The 18,678-nt window shown below is 55.8% G+C and overlaps 3 protein-coding genes across 3 annotated transcripts; 2 read left to right on the forward strand and 1 right to left on the reverse strand.

Annotated features, from left to right (window-relative positions):
• Nucleotides 1–862: 862 nt before the first annotated feature.
• Nucleotides 863–2,398, forward strand: NCLIV_049180 (putative RNA recognition motif domain containing protein; the record flags this gene model as incomplete). The annotated part of the gene is made up of 3 exons (XM_003884470.1): nt 863–1,663; nt 1,970–2,131; nt 2,387–2,398. The coding sequence occupies 3 exons, from the start codon at nt 863–865 to the stop codon at nt 2,396–2,398; spliced, it is 975 nt and encodes a 324-aa protein (XP_003884519.1).
• Nucleotides 2,399–7,065: 4,667 nt separating this feature from the next.
• Nucleotides 7,066–8,073, reverse strand: NCLIV_049190 (conserved hypothetical protein; the record flags this gene model as incomplete). Its single annotated transcript, XM_003884471.1, has 1 exon — nt 7,066–8,073. The coding sequence occupies one exon, from the start codon at nt 8,071–8,073 to the stop codon at nt 7,066–7,068; it is 1,008 nt and encodes a 335-aa protein (XP_003884520.1).
• A 3,990-nt stretch (nt 8,074–12,063) lies between these two features.
• On the forward strand, nt 12,064–16,030 carry NCLIV_049200 (hypothetical protein; the record flags this gene model as incomplete). The annotated part of the gene is made up of 4 exons (XM_003884472.1): nt 12,064–12,452; nt 13,052–14,598; nt 15,116–15,383; nt 15,937–16,030. 4 exons carry the CDS (start codon nt 12,064–12,066, stop codon nt 16,028–16,030), a joined length of 2,298 nt encoding a protein of 765 aa, XP_003884521.1.
• Nucleotides 16,031–18,678: the final 2,648 nt, after the last annotated feature.

Consider the following 18,678-nt stretch of genomic DNA (forward strand, 5'->3'; position numbering starts at 1 on the left):
CCCCCCCCCCCCCCCCAGGCCCCCCAGTCCTCTCCGCTAAGGAATACCGTTTTTTGCAGATACAGTTTCCCATTAAACGGGATACGTGAGCCCACCCTTTGCACTGCGCAGTTAGCCATGAGAGCTTTCTTGTTTCTTCAGCCTTGAAGCCGAGCACGAGATCTGAGCGGTTGGGTTCCCCACCTCCGTCTGGCGCGGCAAACGTCGTGTCGGCCAAAGGATGACGAAGGCTGTGCTCGCACACAGTCTCTCTGAGGTGCCGCTTTATGCGGCTCTCGCACAGGTTCGCTGCAGTTAGAACAATGCCTCCTGCTGTGGGAATGTGCATTTTCTTGTTAAGAGTGGTTCTTTCACATCGTCTGTTTCTCTTTTGCTGCAAGTGTGGCGAAGAATCCCGTTGCACATGGCGAATCAACTCTCGCGCTGTTTCCGCAGCTGCTTCCTGGCCTGTGCAGAAACGAAGACGTCCCGGCTGTTGCACACAGCGCGCAGAGAGACATTACACCTGTCTTTCCGAAAACTCCAGAGACCATGTTTCCTAATTGACCATATGTCGAACTACTCTGAAGTAGGGGTGTCTGCATTTTAGCGGAGACGTGTTTTTTATGCTCTCTGTGTATCCCCTCTTCGATTTCTGTCCCGTTGGTTTCATGGTCACACGGACTGGACGTGTTGCGCTGCATTGTGGAACAGGGGTGCATCGGTGGGTTTTTTTTTGATGTGAAGTGGTAAAGCTCCCGTACCAGCAGGACGAGGTTTACACGATTTACGCCGAGGTAAAATCTCAGTCCTCAGACAGGATCCGCACTGTCCTCTGCGTGATTGCCTTCCGCGTCCGCACTCCCCGTCCAACATCGGTGAAATGGGTCACATCAACTCGGGGGGGAAGGGCTGCCAACCTCGACCAGCTGAATCTGTGGCGATGTTTCACGAAACTTTCTCGGGTCAGAAGCGGGTGTTAGCCGAGGTTCATAAATACGTGACGAACGCGACAACCCAGTCCCTTCAAGCCCTGGCGATGGAGGGTTCTGTGGCTGGCGGCGTTCTCAGCCAGTTCGACGGCGATTTGAGCCGGGCAGAGTTGACGCGGGCAATCTCCAATGAGCTCTTGCGCGAACTTCCACAGCGAACGAGAGGTTCCGCGAGAAATCTCGAGTTCGTACCACCACCTCCAGGTTTTGATGCCCCCAACCGCCGCGACGCTGCTCCAAGCCCGGTGTATTCCTACCGTCCGGCAGACCAGGGTTCTCCAGTCCTTATCAACTCCCGTGCGCTGTCCCCTGCTGACAGATCGGAAGCGTCTGTTCAAGACGCTTCTTGCAGATTGGCGGCAAATGCGATCCTTCAACTGCTCCAGTCTCACTCCGTCGCCTGGAAGGCGGGGGCTCCCGCTGACAATGGAAGAGCGGAAGAGACGGACTGCTGGTCTGTGGCGACACACGGCTCGTCGGGTGACAGCGGGACCGAGCGTCTCTCTCAGAGAGTTCCTCATGACTTCGGGAAACCCCGCCCGCATGCGGCTGCTCAAAAATGTGTCAAACTGTCCACTGCGAGAAAGACTCCGTCGCATGCAGCGCAGAGCGCCGAGGGTGACCTTGTTGAAAGAGCACTTGCTCCCGGGGTCAAAGTGTTTTTCGGGAATGTCATGCCCACGACAACAGAGGTAAACCAACCGGAGGGGCGACGTGGGCAGATCGCTGCACTTTCGCCTTCCGGCTGGTCGTGTTCGAGCCTCGTTCCCGTGACTGCGGGACTCCTGCGTAGTTGACGAGATGCCTGTCTCCATAGGATGGAGTGGCCGTAACTCTTGCAGAGAGAAAGACTTTGGATATATATATATGTTCTGGGTGATCCCTTGTGTTCCTGCCTCTGAGCCGTCGAGAACTCGAATCCTGCTGGAGCGACGTCCCTAGGTGGGGGCAACTCGCTTTTGTAAGGCGCGTACGTGTCTGCGGCTGTCGCTTTTCAGGAAGAGATGTATGAAATCTTCCGGTCGTTCGGGGAGTGCTCGGGCTTGGTCCTTCTAAGAGACAGGCGCCAGCGACCTCGCGGTGCGGGCTTCGTTACCTTCAAGAGGAAAGAAGATGCTGAAAAGGCCATGAAAGCCTTAGACCGAAAATTCTGTGTCGAGGTACGTGCGAGTCGGCGGCGCTAGTGCGGACGGGGGGAGGATCAACCGCAACTCGCTTGGAGACCAGGAAAACCGGATGCTTCATTGGTACACACTTGTGGCTCTGGATACGGATTCATGTAGATGGATTCAAGCAGGAAATGTCTGTGGGACCGACAAAACCACTGTTTGGGCAAACCTTCCGTGGTGGTTGAGCTTCTCAAGCATTTCCCCCTTCCGTTTCTACCAAGCCCCATGCATATCTCTTTGTTGCAGGTCGAGGCGTGACACAACCGTATAGAGGCAGCAGTGATGCAGATGATCAGAAACGCGACGGCGCCGCTGGACGCTTTGTTGCGCGTCGAGTCCCCTTTCAAACGGTGCATTTGCCTGGTCACTGGGCCTACACACTCGCGGCTTCCTGAAGGTCACAATTGCTGCGAGGGCTCTTTTTCTCTTGTGCAGGGAGCAACGAAACCTCTGGAGGTTCGCCCACCGGAAAACTACGAACAGAAGAGGCAGCGAATTCGGCTTCTGGCCCAGATGCGCTCACAAATGAACCGCGACCGAAGTGCTGACGGTGACATCCAGGACAGCTCTCTCCAACTTCCAGAGGGCGGGAAATCCGTGTCACCTCGCCCGGAGCCCGGGACTGAGTTGAAAGGTCGCCTCGGCCGTGGACAGCGAAAAACGCACTCGAGAACAGAGGCGAAGTCGCGAGAGACGCGCACGTGTCGCACTTTCGGTGACGTGCACCCTCCATTTAGAAGCGGCAGCGGGACGGTTTCGTCGGAACCGAGGTCTCTCTCTGCGGTTTATTCACCCATTCTAGGAGCTACTGCGTGTGAGCCGCTCAATGCCGACGGAAGATGTGAAGAGACGAATCTGCGAGGCGCTGGAGTCCAGGAAACAGCAGGCAGTGCCGGGGTCCGGCAATGTTCGTCGTCGACAAAATGCTCCGAGCGCACGACAGGGTTGCACAACATTGCTTTGCGCCAAAAAGGATCCTGCCTCCCATGTTTGAATCGATGTTACAACCAGGGAGATCATCGACCTGATGCTGGTGTCGGTGGACCTAGCGGAGCAGATCTTCAACTGCATGGACTATTCGCAGAATATGCATCTCAACGGACAGCGCCAGACCGGTCGCCGGTGCCTGGTGCCCAGGCAGCTTTCTTGCGTCCGCATGTGGAGCATCCCGAAAGGGGGACTGGTGCGGGGCCATTTGTTCTGGAGGACCCAAGTTGCCTGCAACGCTCTTGTGTTAGGACAGGTCAAATGGAAAACTGTCCTGACCTATCGTTCTTGCCAAGCCAAGTTGCCAAATTACAGGGACGTCTCGGAGCACACGGAGGTAGAGGTGGTTATGTCACGCCTCTTCCTCGTCCACAAAAGCCACTGGGGCAGGTTTCTTCGTTTCTGCAAAGCAGCTTGATTACCGAGGCGGTTATGGATGTGTTGAACTTCTTGATGAAGGAGTCTGCCGGGCATGTATAGCAGAATCCGATAATGCAGCACGAAAGCGATGTTCGGGGACATACGAGCGAAGAGGTGCCGGTGGCTAGTCATCCAACGCCGTATATATGTAAATATAATCTGTGCAAGTGTGTGAACCACGGAATAGGGTTACGAATCCGTGGAATGCATTTTAGGCTTCTGTGTGGTCACTGTCGTGATGGGGAGGGGGGACTGCCTGCCGTTTCACCGATCTGCGACCCCGCCGCGAGGACAGAGGCGGTCTGACTCGATGGGGAACTGCGGGCAGTCACCGACACACCTTTTGCGGCACAGCTGTGCGTATTTATGTACTCTGCTTTCCGTATGTGTGACCCCGAGACAATTGACCCCAATGGTCCTGGTACATCCCGGACGTTCGCAACCACCCGTGATTACTGAGGCTTCGGTGGTTGTGTGCTTTTATTTTAGTGGCGTAACATCGGTATCTGCGACTGCATAGGTTGATTCCAGCCCTCAGTGTGCGTATGAGCTTTTGTGTGATTGAGGGGTAACGGGGAGAAGAGGCGTATATGCATCGTTTTGATCATCCACGATCGCAAGTGACTATGCGGATGGTCAGAACAAATTCGCAGTGTGTTGGAGACCTACGGGGAGGTACTGGATGCAGGGAGAGGATGCGCGTCTACCGAACGCGTCACTCCGTTCTGGTGCGTTGGTGACGCGCCGACACATTCGAGGGGCCGTTGCGCTGCCGAAGTTCGGCTAGGCCGAAAAAGAGCGCGCCTGTCCAGGCACCCCGCATAGAGGAGGGCAAGGTGGACAGCTGCGTTCGCAAGTTTCCTCCATTGCTTCGAAATCAAGTGAATTTTGAAATATTTTTTTCGTTTTATTTTTTCGTGTGCGGAGGCTTGTATTCTCTGCACTCTCGTGGTTTCCCTCGTCGCGTGGACCCGGCCGAATATAGGCACACACACTGGTAGATGCCGATCGGCAAGTTTTGACTGTGACGTAGCACTTGCCCCGGAATGTGCGTTGCCCAGCTTCCAGTTGCGGGGAGAAGTGCGCCTCGCCGCCGAAGCTGTTGTCAATTTGACTCTACGGTCCGTAAATACCGCCGGTGGCGCTGAGTTGATAGCGCCTCCGGTGAGAACGTACGGCTCCTGTCGCTTGAAAAAGCCACGAACCGCTTTGTCAACACCTGGCGTGAGGATGCCGTGTAACTTGAGGCTCCCCTCGAGCTGTAGGAGGTAGTCTTGCTCGGTGGGAGACGTTTTTTGTCGCCCTCTCTCCCCGTCTTTTAGCCGTACACACTGGCCCCTGACACCGTGGATGCTGCGGGTGCTGTACCGTCAGAGCCTCTCGCGTGCGTAGAATTGAGAGGGTCGCTACTGCCAGTGTATTACATTTGTTTTCGTGAGCACCGATGTTTTTCGCATACCTTCTCACATGGACTTATTTTTGTAAATGTGCGGATTGCTATGTGTTTGTGAGCTAATGCTGTCTGTGGGCCGGCAGTGTTGTGTTAATCGACTCGACAGCAAAAGAGTGGTTTCTAGTGTAAGTCACTCGCTGCATGCATTCGTTGTGTTTGCCAAACGCGACTATGGGAATTGCCACGGATCTGGCGTAGAAGCCCACGCTATTCGCCATCATCATCTTGTCTGGAGGTGTGCGAGAAAAGGTCAAGCCTGACTGTTTGAGGACACCCACAGTTTGCTTTTTTGACGGCGGCCTCTTGCAGGGTAGGATACGTGTGTTGTCGCCTGTGTCACTTCACCTGATCTAGGTCATGTTCTGATTGAGGTCGTGTGTGGAATCGACAGGCGAAAGTTTCAAGAAAAGCCGTGTGTGTTCCTTGTGCCGGAATGAGCCATGTTGAGGGTGATGAAACTCCGTGGAAGGATATCTTTCTCACCCGTGTATATCAATGCGTACATGTATATTGGCGTCTCCTCTCTCTTGTCCCAGCAGCAGCTGACGTGTACTATTGGGTGCTCGTGCACTCGGCGTCTCAGTCCAATCATTGCCGTGGTCACAGTCAGCTGTGTGCATTAGCCATGTTGTGTCCTTTTATTCGACTATCACACCATTGGTATTTCACTTACTTGTGTGGGATCGCTGAAAAGCACGGTAGAATCTTGTGTGTGGCGTGCGTTCTTGAAACCATTAAATCAGCTGCCTGAGTGCTATTTACGTGGGTCGGCTACGTGTGTGCGGGCATCAGGTCGGTAGTGTATGTGGGATGCTGGTGGGCCTGCTAGAGTTTGTCGCGAGTGCGGTGACGGGAAAATATCACAACTCTTCGTAGTTATGCCATCGACATCAAACCTGTCTGGATTTTTTAGACAGACTTTCGTCTGGTGTGACTGCCTGAACGATGTAAACCCTGTGCTTGTCCCTCGTTGCCTCTTGCGAAAGCGGGTGTCTAGTACGGTCGACAAGAGTCGACCCGCTTACATTCGACGGAGCAGGTGACTGAAACTACTACTCAGATGCCAGTATGATCAGTACCATCGTACTGGGAGTGATACTCTCTGAGACAGGATTATTTATAAGCTTTTTCTGGGGAGTATATACTCCGAGTTAGACTACTGGTTTAAATCTTGAATGTCTTTGTTTACCTGCTGTTACCATAGCACTTGCCCTCGGGTAGTTGATTACCTTGGATGCAGCAACGCTTTTGATAGAGTGCACTGCCACTTGCAGCGGTTGAGGGGAATTATGGAGCAGCAGCCGAGACATTCAAAGTTGGAGTACGCCCCCGCCTCCACAGCCTATTGTCACATTGGGAAAAGGCTGATACACTCTGAGCAACAATGGTGAAGATGCGTAAGTATTGGCAACACAACCAAACGGCCACGTAGTCCGAGTGAGAAAATGCATAACGTACGTGTATCAGGCGGCAACACCTGCGTCACGCGAGCAATGCAAAGCGGGGGATAATGTCACCGAGTTACGTATCTCTGCAAGTATGGGCCTGGTGTTTGAGCCTTCGGTGAAGTGGCAAGGAACATAGTCATACGGAGAGGAAAAACAAGGCTTTTTTTCTTTCCGCACGCGGGAGGCGGTTCGCCTGTTTTCGATGGAGGTAAGCCCCGCAGTAAATTAAACCATGTGCAGCGGCGACGGCGCCAACGACAGAAAAACACAGTTCTTGCATCCCGCCATCAGACTTGAGCGCAGCGGGGAAATCCCCAATACCGGTCGGACGAGTGCTACCAACATACTAACCCACCGCTTCGCCGATTTTGCAGGGCTAGATTTCGTACCGTTTTCTTGGCATTACTGCATCCGTCATCAGAGGCAAAAACCTTTAGATAAACCACGAAATATTTCTGGCCGGTCTCTGTCCAGGGTCTGGTAGGGAAGGTGAATACCACGACTGGGGGGTGAGTGCGTACATACCAGTTTTGCGGGTCCCCTCCTTCTAACTCCGACTAACAGTCAGAAGAGTGAGAAACTGCACTTCCTTTTTCATGGTGCGCAACATTGCTACGTCAAAACCCATGATCGTGTACAGTGTGGCTCATTGACTCTGAGTGTTCCCCTGAGGGATTCTTTATCGTGGGCGTCGTTTCGTCTGGTCCGTTCCTTGGCTGCGATTTCGCCACTTCGTTCCATGGCAAGCGTTCATTCCGGAAAACATATTTTTGTAACTCTGAATCAGCAATGGACAGCTTCACGCGTCCACGACTCAGCTGTTGCATCATATAGCTCTGGATCGCTGGCATTTGCCAGTAGGGGTTTCCCCCTGTGTCTGGGAGCCGAAATCCACCGGTAGGTCTGGCTGTGCGGAAGATCTCCTGCAGACGATTGCTGCATGCAAACTGAATCCGAGAAGTCATTTCAACAGCCTCTGTTGCGGTTATTTTGTGGAGATCTCCGGCGATAGCTTTCGTCGCCCAGGAAACGCCTTTCTCAGCATCCTCCGCGATGAGAGCATCAAGATCTAGTGGACCTGCTGACCAATCAAGTTCAAGCAATGGCGGCACAGAAGCCTCGTACTCCTCCTTTTCTCGTCTCCTTCTGTCCGTCTCCAGTTTCTTTTCACCACGCTTCCTCTCTTCTTCCTTCGCTCGCAGGAGAATGTAGGCAGTGTCGTGGGCCATCAGTGCTTCAATGGGACGCAGTCTCTCGTTTAGGACAATTGAAGGCTCTTGATCCGGTTTCCCAGACCCAAGGAACGACGCAGAAACTGGAAGAAAAACTGGAACTCGGTAAAGCAGTGGAGGATACGCGGAAGGTTCGTGAGCGACGCTGCGCGCGGAAAAAGGCAGAAAGAGAGAGGCTACCGGTTGATGAATGTGGAGCTCTGACGAGGGAGCAACTAAGGGAGGGAAGGAGTGCTTTGAAGAAGCCGATGGCGAGGCAGTCAGGGGAGACTCTCTTCTTCCAGAGAGCAAGCAAAACAAAACCGCGCAGCAAGTTGCAATGCGGCGTCCTCTTCGGCCGAACTGCGGTCGCAAGACGACGCCAGGGAAAAGTGAGCCGCGCTCCACCTTCATCCTATCGTGTTCTCCAGCAGACTCTGTCGACGCGACAAAGGGCTGCGTTTTCCCGTCAAACTCCTGGTCGAATGGAGATAGCACGCCAGAGACATCTACTCCGTTCTTATGACCCAAACATTTGAGATGTTACGTACAAATATCTCTATACATTGATGTGTAGTTTTGGAAACCGGTACATATCGTAATATATATATATATATATATATATATATATATATAAGTTTGCCGCTGTTCTCCCGACCGTTCTGATTTCCGCTCTCGCTTCACCGCCGGCGTTCGTATTCGAAAAACACTTGAGACAGCGACAGAACCTTGGACTGTTTCAGTGTCGAGATAGCGAGATATTTCCAAGCCGGTCAACGATTGAGCAGCTACCGCCTTTCGGTGAGATACGGAGTTTGTCTCTGTGGAGAGGGGGGCCAACTAGGTTTGTCCCTGAAAACAAGACAGGAGATATTGTGACTCGTGAGAATATTTGTATCAGGAATTGTTGTGCATTCATTGATGTTTTTTTAGGTGCCTTATGCGGCTGGGTAGACAGCCGAAACCTTCGTTCGAACACATCAAACTGAACGACTTTCAGCATCCGAAAAGGCTGAGCATTACCGTTCTTCCTCTGCCAAAACGCCAATATTGTACAGCGCCTGCTCACAGGACCGCCGCGAAGAGATGAAGATTACTCCGAGAGAGTTTTTTGTTGTTCTTAGAGATTGGAAGTGCAGCGGTGACGAGTTCCCATACCTCTGAGAATGTCAGCGGTCGACGTTCCCTCTGTGTCTCTTGCTCCCGCTAGAGAGCATGTTTTCCCCTACTGCATCGACGGAAGTTCAGACTGCGAAACGCAGAATGCAGCTGAGAGGAAACAACGGAACGAATCAGATTTCCGGCCATCCAGACGCGCGCTCGGTTCGCTAGTTCCACCCAGCCGGACGCTTCCTTCACTTGTCCATCTTTACCTCGATGGCGACGAACCTCTACAGTATACGTGCGTTTGGCATGCACAGATGTGAGCATAGACAAATGTATAAATATATTTATATATGCGCAGGTGTATGCCTGTTTGGGTGTCGATTGTATGAAACGGTGTTCCCGCGCGTGTGCGAGAGTTTTTTGTCACATGGGATGAATTCGTCCGGGATCCTCGCCTTCTCCCGAAGCACGTAAAAAAATGAACCGGAAAGGCATATGGACTGTATCTGCTCCCTCAGGTGAACGTTTAAGCATCCGGATGTAAAAAACGGAGACAGCTCAAGAATACACGAACCACAATGAGAGCCGTTCGCGGACTCTCTCAATCCTTCATTCAGATAGAGTATCTTGGTTTTTCGTTTGTCGGGCACCCCTAGCGGTGCGCATATGCATCTGAACGCCAAGTTTCACAGCGTTTCATTCGTTTCTTCGGGCAAGAAACGAGAGTGCGACGTGGACTGTGGAACACGAATGAACGCAGGCACGCGGTAGAAGTTGAACCGCCAGTGAGTCGCGCAAAAATGCGCGAAAACACCCCGGCTCCTGGACTCCCGCTCACTGCAGCCGACCCGCCCGCCTGCAGAGAGAGCACATCCAGTTCTCTGAAGACACCCGCAATATTTTGACACGAAGACTAAACGGAAAAGCGTCTCCTTAAGAGGAAAAACGTTTCTCTGTTTCCGTAAAAGAAGGAAGTCCCCTTCCCCCTGGAACCAGGCGACCGAACGACTTTTCTTTCTCCGTGTCATTGGGGCTGTCTTGCCACGACAGCACGGCAGCTGGTTGAGCATGTGCACCCTCCCAGACACATCCACATGCTCCGGTTCTGCACGACCAACTGCGTTCTCTCCTCCCTCTGTCGCTTTCCACTGGCTTTCTTCTTCACAGAATATCTCGCTCGCTCGCAATCGCTGGCTTCAGTCTGGGATGCGTTGTCGATTTGCTGCTTCCTCGTGTGGAGGCCCTGGATGCCTACACTAACGGCCGCGGGCACACCCTGCTGCCTGGCGCTTGTTTTCCCCGTGCAAAATCGACGCCTCCTTTCGTCTTGCCCGACTTTTCGTTGAGCCCTCTTAGTTTCTCCTCTCTATTCGCGGAAGGATATGCGAGAGGGAAGAAGAGAGGAACTGGTCCGGTTCCTCAGTTCCAGAGCTTTCCTCTGTACACGAAAGAGCCGACTGAAATCCCACTTTAGAAAGATACGGAACGGAGCGGAGAGCCCTTCGGCGCCGTTCGTGAACAGAACCGCTGAACTGTCGACCTCCGTTTTCCACTCTGTGTTGTGTTCTCCTTCCCGTAGAAGCGAGGAGCCTCGCAGTCACACATTTCAGCCACAAACCGACATCTATGTCGCAACTTCTCTCGGCACAAATACGGTCTTTGGACGACTCGGTTCTGCGCCGTTAGCGCGTTGTGCCTTCCTCCAGTGTCGATACACCCGAGCGGAGCGCGACTGACTGAGACGCGGCGCCTTTCTTACCTCTCCACTTTCGCCGCCTTCCCCCGCCTCCTGCACCGTAACGATGGCAGCGAGCGGCGCAACCTGGGGAGGACGCGGCACGGGCGACGCGAATCAGGAAACTGCTCTTGCCACCAAAGAGGAGACTCTTCTTTTCGCGTCCTTCGGCAAGACGCCTTTGTGTCGGGTGCGTCTCGCCGCCTCGTCGTCCCCTGAGGTGTTCACGGTTACACGCCTGGAAGCCTGACTGGAGGGCGAGGGGGCAAGGCGCCTCGTGGAAAGTTGGCAACCAAGCGGGACACGGGAGAGCGCGGGGTGCCGAAGCAGAAAGGTTTGCTGCATTTTGCACGAGACGCGCCGCCGGAGAGGCCTCCGCAGCCGAAACGTGGATACTGGAAAGGGGGAGCGAGGTACCCACTGGGGGCTAGACACATACACACTACATGCGACCGCTGGGAGAGGCTGAGGCGCTCCTCACACAGGGTCAAACGCTCGCTGGCTGTTCCCTTTTTGCTGGACGAGGGGAAGCTGCCGAGGGAGCGTTGCGCGCGAGTCGCGGAAATTGCCGCGATTTCACCAGTGTCCGAGCAACTGGCGGGGAGGGAAAAAACGGGAAGTCTCCTGCCCACGAATGCCCAGGGCCCGAATTGCGGCCGCTTAAAACTTCTGTGGAAGATCGAGAGACTCGAGAGGATAGGTCGGCAATGCTGGACGCGGCCGCGAAGGCCAGGAACTCGGCGAGGCGTGCCGGTGGCGAACACGGTGGAGAGGACGGGACCAGGGCGTGCACCCGTTCCATGCAATCCACTGCGCCTCCTTTGCGCCCTGTGGGCGAGGACGCCTCCGGTGACGGACGAGGAGAGGAAGGAAGGGGTGACGAGAGCAACCGCGACTGGCCTTTTGCCGAAGCGAGTCGAGGCGCGGCCAGAAGGTGGAAGACGCCTCTGCGCCACGGGTGCCCAGCAGCAGACCCGGTTTCTCGAACGCCACTTTCAGCGTTCGCACCTCGAGCTGCGTCAGAAGACTGTGGAGAGCGAAGAGCCGAGAGGACTCCGGAGTGGAGAACGAAGCTCATCCCGCTCGCAGCCCGACTGGAGCAGCAGAGACACCCGAAAACCGCGGGAGAGAGACCGCCTCGGCCTCCCTCACGAATGCCGCAGCCTGCGGAGACTGTCCCCGTCGACGTCGCGGAGGAGATGCACGTGGGAAAAAGGGCTGAAGAGGGAGGAAATATGCTGAGGCTTGGTGCCTCTTTGGCTGCACCAACGAAACCCAACAGAGGGCTCGCGTCTCTAGAAGCCACGCGCGAAACACTTTCCGCTCATTCTTCTTTCCCCCACCCTTCTTCCTCTCCTTCTTCCCCCCACTCTTCTTCCTCTCCTCTGTGTTGCGTTTCGTCTCCTTCTCTGACGAGGAGAGAGATGCGTGCGAGGAGTCATGTTCTTTCCTCGACTGCGTCGCCGTCCTTCGCTCACCTTGCGCGTCAAACAGATGCACACCGAGCGCCTCCCGCGTCGCCACTTCAGGGCACTGCAGGGGTGCGCACGAGGGTTCGGGAAATGGGACACAATCGGCTTGGCTGGGACACGCCCTGCTCGTCTCCCTGCCGCGCGGCTGCGGTGTCTCCTGTCTCCTCGCGCACGCCCACCTCCTCCCCCAGGCCTGGATGCGGTGACCAAGGCTCGGGCGCGACGGCTGCTCAGTCTGTCTCGTCTTTAGAGTTTGCGGCCTCGGAGGAAGACAGACCAACTCAGGTAAGCCGGCCGCTCGCGTCGGCCGAGCCTGCGCTTCGTGCACGGCGCTTGTACGACGCCTTCCACTGCGTCTATCTCCTCAGGTCGCTGAAGAATCCCCGCTACACGTACGTCGGCTACTCCGTGCATCCTCTCAACCGCCTCAAACAGCACAACGGAGAAACTGCCCACGGAGGGGCTTGGAAGACGCAGCGGTGAGAGCCGCGCCCCGATAAAAGGAAGAGGCACCGCGCGAAGAGCAGAACCCAAAGAAGAAACGCGACAAGGCCCGGGAGCGATACGGAAAAGAGCTCTTCGCGAGAAGAGAAAGAAGCGAGACAGGGAAGGGACGCGCCGAGGGTGTGCAGCGATTCACTCGTCTTTACGCTCCTCTCTCCCGCGTTACATGTGCACATGCCTCATGCGAATATACATAATATACGCGAAGTTCTAGGTATATGTCTATTTGAACATGCAGCTGTACGAAAGGGTGGTGCGTGGACGCCCTGAGGTAACTGTGCATGCAGATGGCGTGTAAATTGACGCCTGCATATGCTTGTGGAAACGGAGACATGTCTCTTTCTTTTGCTGCAGTTTGTGTCCTGAGGTCTCCCACGCGCGTTTCTGTATGCTTCCAGAGCTCGAGAGCCGCGCTTCCCGGTGTCTCTGCGCGGCCCCAGGGGAGCGTGCCGGCCCTGAAGCGGGCTTTCCTTTCATCTTGTGTGTGTCTCGACTCTTCCGTCGCTTTTCAGACCTGTTTTCTTCTCACGCGTCTCCTTTTCGGTTCCTTTTCCCCCCTCCTTGCGCGGATCAGGCATCGTCCCTGGAGCTTAGTGCTCGTCGTTCACGGCTTCCCGACGCAAGTTGGGGCTCTGCAGTTTGAGTGGCGCTGGCAGCGCGCCGCGCCGGCTCTCGACTTTTTCCCGCGAGGCCTGTCTGTGCCCAAAGCGAGACGCGGAGAGACAGCGGGGAGACATTTGCTGCTTTCTGAACCTGGATTTGGTCTTCCTTTCGAGTGTCGCGCGGCCCAAGAGAAAGCCCCGCAAGCGAAGGAGACACTGAAGAAAAGAAGAAAAGCAGAACACGACAGGCAGGACCACGAGCCCTCCGAGGGACACCCCGCGCCAACGGGAGACGTAGACGCAGGGGAGAACTCCCGATCGCCGTCCTCGTCTTTTCTTCCTTTCGCTTCGCTCTCGACCGTAGGTGCTTCCTCGGCGTTCCCTGCCGCGTCTGCCAGGCCCTCGGCGAGAACGGCGAAGGGTACGGCGAAGTGTCTGGACAGCGCACGGGAGGCAGCGTGTGCGGGGTTCCTCGCTCCAGTCGAAGTCGCGTCGCGGCTTCTCCAGAACAGCCGCGAACGCGAACTGAGGGCTCGAGGCGCCCCGACAGAGGCGAGGCCCGCTGGGGACACGCAGACGAAGCGCGCGTGCCGACAGCCCCTCCTCGCGCAGCTTGCGCAGCAGCGCAAGCAGGCTGCAGGGGCTGCAAAGACCGTCGCGGGGCTGCGCGCCACTCTGGCGTGCGTGCAACAAACGTACAAGCTGAGTCGGACTGGAGGCATCGTGGTCTGTGTTGGCCAGCGCCTGCGAGCGCTTCTCGCCCTTTTGCAGGCGCCGCCATTCAGCCGCATGCCGCTGGCTATCCACGTGATTGATTCGCGCGTCGCGGCGCCTTTTTTCCGTTCGGTGTTGCGGCAGAGGCGCGACTTCCTTTCGCGGCCCGCGGAAGCTGGCCTCGGCCCCGCTGCATCTGCAGCCTACCCTCAGCAGAGGCCCTTGAAGGGGGTGACTCCCGGCCTGCAGGCGGCAGAGACCCCGGAAGACAGGCACCTCCTCAGTTTCGTTTCCCTGCATGCTCCAGGCGCGTCGTCTGCGCGATCGACTTCCGAGAGAGAAAGCGAGGGGACCGCGCGGCGCCGTCTCGCCTGCCCCGAACCGAGGTCCTCAAGCGCGGTTGAAGAGACCTCGACCGTGGCGCGCGGACGCCTGCGCGGCGCAGCGCCTCCGGGCCCCGCCCTTTCCACGTGGAAGGCTGCAGGCCTGTGGTTGGCGCCCCACACATCCGTCTCTTTTGGCGAGGCGGAGCTTCTGCTGCCGTTGGTCGGCGCCGGAAAGTCCGCGGGGAGGTCGAAGCGGCGGCGAGACGCGGGAGCGCCCGCGGAGGCGCGAGAAGGCCAGGCAGCGTGTGGAGAAGAAGCGAACAAGGCAGCGGCTGCGGGTTTCTCGGGAAGGGAGGGAAGCGGAGAGGAGCGGTGGGCTGAGACCCGACGGCGAAGCCAGGAAGGTGGAGCGGCGGAGACAGTCGTCGTGTCTGATGACTCTGAGGACGAGCGAATGGAAACGCGCGCGTCGTCTCCACGTGAGCTACCCGGGACATCCAGAAACAAAACACCCGTGGAAGGGCCCCATCAGGAGATGTGGACGCCGCTTTCCGAAGCAGGAAGTGGCGACGCGGGGGCGAGGCAGCGTTGGGGAAGGTCGGACAGAAGCGACTCTTTCGCACGGCCTTCCGCTCCAAATTCGCCCTCGCACCCTCAACCACACGCACCTTCTTCGCGGGAGTCGCCTTGCGCCCTCTCGTCCGCTCGCGAGACATCTGCTATTTGCTGTGCAGCTTCTGCCTCGGCTCGCGAGGAGCGAAGACCCGCACGGCCCCTCTCGTGTACCTTGTGTCGTCTGCAGTTCGGCGCCGGTCAAAGAGCGACGCAGTGTGGGGGCTGTGACCGCTTTTGCCACATTCTGTGCGCGGCGCGGAGGGCGATAAGAGAACAAAGTTTCCTTTCGGGCGACCAGAGGGCATGCAGCGAGAGGGAGACCCGCGACGGCGCGGAAGGGGCGATCTGCGAGCAGGTGGGGACCGCCTCGCGCTCCCCCAGCGTTCGCAGAAGAGAGGAGGGCAAAACGGAGGAATCCGGAAGGGTGGACGGTTCGCAGGGTGGGAGGTGCGGCGGCAAAACCACAGACGGGAGGTGGGGACACAGAAGCGCAGCTGCGGCTGAGGGGGGCGGGACTGAGAACGCCGCCACGCAAAGTCGAGCGAAACACAGGGGAGGACGCGCATCCGACGATGCAGCCGAAACCGGACTCTCGCGGGGAAGAGCCGAAGGCCCAGAAGGCGCCGCACACGCCTCTGAGGGGGCAGCCGTAGGTCGGCGGGGCGGGAACAGCCGAGCAGACAGGCACGGAGACAGCCACGGTGGGGAGGCAGCGGAGACAGGCTCTCCCAACAGCCAGGGACGCGGACGAGGAAGCGTCCCGCGGCAAAGGCATGCACGCAGCGTGACCACAGGAGGCTTCCATCTCGTGCCCGAAGCAGTCACGTGCGAGGAATGCGGGAGAGTCGCTTCGTGGCCAGAAGTCCTCAGCCGGTCTGTTCGCTTTGATTTTCACACGGCGGAAGACCCAGCGAGGCGAGGGCACTCCGAACGCCTGAGGAAGGAGACGCCCGAGTAACCCGGCGGTCGCCCTCCCCACTCTTCCGCTGCCGCTGCGTCGCTGCAGCTGCGTATGGAAGAGCGGACCCTGACGCATCTCCAGGACAGAATCGACAGACGAGGATTCCAACGGGGATGCTCATGGAGACACAAACGCGCCACTCGTCCAGCTTTCAGGACGACACTGGCGTACTCACATAAATCCGCGTCTGAGCCAAACACCTGAGATTGTCCGATCCTGCGCATCGCGTCTTGGGTCGCAGACCCGATGTTCTGGATGTCCAGGCTGCTTCGTTAGCGCTTCCTGCGCTCCAGGAAGGACCCCGTGACGCTTTCCACCATATTCCCCTCCAGTGAGGAACTGGACTTCTCCTGTAAACTTTCCCTCTCTCTCTCTATATACATGTATGTATTTGCAAAAATACCTTTTTATCTGTATATATTTGTATAATGAAGCGCGCGGGATACGTGAATACGGAAATACACCTACCAATATAGGTATATACGTACATGAGGGCGGGCAGTGCATCGGTTTACATGTCTGGGGCTAGCGGATCCTCTCGAGAATCGATATTCTGTCGTTAGGAAACTTGCGGAAGTCGACGCGAATTTCTAAGAGCACTAGGCGGTTTCCCGCCAATCTGTGGGTGTGCCGGAGAGGGAAAGTGTCATTTCCTCACTTTTTTCGGTTCACTTGATTTTGTATCAAGCCTATCTTTTCAATGATTTGCTTGGGGGGCCGTTTCTCGGAAGACAGTTGAATAGGAATCGTTCCATCCGTTGCGAACGATCTGCGGTTATCGGGAGGCACGACTTCCCGGAGGCGCGCCGACCGAGTCATGTTGGTTTCCGCCGTTTGCTTCTCTAATTTGTTTCGTTGTTCCCGGAATAACCTAGCTAGCTGTTGCGTGTGTTTCCTCGATCGAATGGGATTTTGTTTGCGTGACGCATGTGCGGTGGCTATGGCCGACAGCGCGAGACGGCCTCGGCCGCTTCTCGGAGCAGCACATGGAATGCCAGTGCCCAGATCCTAAACTCCACCGCTTCGTAGAGAGCGAAGACAGGCACACCGAGGAAGATAAGCGAATGGAAGGCAACAGAGACAGAGAGGCAGAGATTTCGTCAACTACGCGATGCGATACGCTCGCGACCTTCCTGGACACGTCGCACCACTGTCTCTTTTCTTGCAATCGAAACTTTGTTAGGACACAATACCAAATCAGCGCAAGTCAGCTCACGTATCTTTCTCGGTCTACACACGTATGCATGTGCAAGTGTGATTTATATATGGATAGAACGTGAGATAACGGTGGTGTCCGAGGAGTTGCGTACCAGAGACGAACCGCAAGGAGAGACATCGACAGGTGGACGGGACATCGCTCACAATGTGCGGAGGGGGGGGGTGTGGGCCGTGGATTTGGTTTGTATTTTATCTATGCAGGCGGCCGATATTGTAGGAAATATCTCTCTTCTGGCTAAGCAAAGCAGGTGGTTAACCCTTGAGGCGTCGCAAGTCTCGATCCTCAGGCTTCGCTTGAATCGAAGGCCGGACACCGGAAGTCCTAGAGTGTCAGGTTCATTGCATCTTACAGATGTTGATGGATGAATAGAAAAAACAGCTGCTGGCATATCTGTATTCCAATCTCTGCACATCTACCTGTCCCTCGGCCTATCCCTGCTGCATACGAATGCATTCGCCTGTGTGCCGATGGTTCCATTGTGGGAAATGGCTTTGCAAGAAACATCCAAGTACAGCAGACAGAGGAATAGCCTATTAGTAAGGCATGCGCACACCCCGGCTTGTGATGCAGAACACCTCAGGAGACACGTGAGAATAGGAAAGAATGCATTTTTAACCGTGTCTCCCCGTTGGTCGTGGAGTCCCATTTTACCCGGTGAGAGATGCCGGAGAAGCACAGCGTGAGTCGTGGTTGCGGTCGATGGAATCACGCTAGGAAACACGTGCTCGGTTTTCAGGACTACCGTACGCGGCGGTGACCATTTAGCGCCGCAAAAAGACCTAATAATTCCTGACTGCCGTTCTGCCTTTGCGTGGAATGCGGCTATGGTATCAAGTAACTACCTTCAAGGCTCCGAACAATGTCACGCGTTCGAGACGCAATCTCCGGCGTAGTGCACCGTTAGTGCACTAACGGATACTTTCAGTTTTAACTATCCCCAAGATTGTACGACTCTTGGTCGCGTTTCTTTACCAAACCACCGTGTCTAGCGCACACAGTGCTCTGATTATTTGCAACACTCGCAGCGTTTAGTCCTTCTCTATTACGCTAACCTCTTTGTTGACCCACACTCCTGTTCTTCCGGGCTGTCCAGTCCCTCAAGTGGTGATTTCGTCGTCACGCAGTGTCTCTGGTTGACGCATCAATGTGGATCCTTAGTTTATGACGCCACAACGTTCCTGATACAAATCTTTTCAACATAGAAGAACGGCATTCACCGATCGGCGGAGTCATGCCTCTCACCCCTGTCGCGTGCATGTTTTAATCAACTGATGCACGATCCTCTCTGTGCTTGACGTGTGAAGTACTACCAGCGTTCCGCCCCAGAAATTGGTAAACGAGACATGCTTCTGATGACCGGTCACCGAAAAAAGTTATGCAAAGAGCAAACGAACCGTCTCCGGAACGTAGGAGATCAGCAGCTCTGGTTCCGTTTCTACCAGGGGATGCTTATTGCCTTTCCCTTTGCTACATGAGCCTTCCTCCAAAGAGAAATCTTTCACGAAAGCAAGCAATCCTACTTGAACATATATATATATATATGCACCGGCATGCGCCCAGAAAGAAGGGCTTCTACATGTACGTTGCCTGTAGTTCTGTTCTGTAGCGGTGGCGACTCGGACGCGCCGAGCACTCTTCTTAGCTGCTGCGAACTGCCGGCCTGACTCACCCTTTACCTTTCTCTTCATGCGTAGAACGTGTACAGTTTCCAGATGTGCATGACTGACTCGTGACGGCAACGAGCCCAACGCGTTTCCCCCATCC

Source organism: Neospora caninum, chromosome X (assembly GCF_000208865.1).
Source record: "Neospora caninum Liverpool complete genome, chromosome X".
NCBI classification, from domain to species: Eukaryota; Apicomplexa; class Conoidasida; order Eucoccidiorida; family Sarcocystidae; genus Neospora; species Neospora caninum.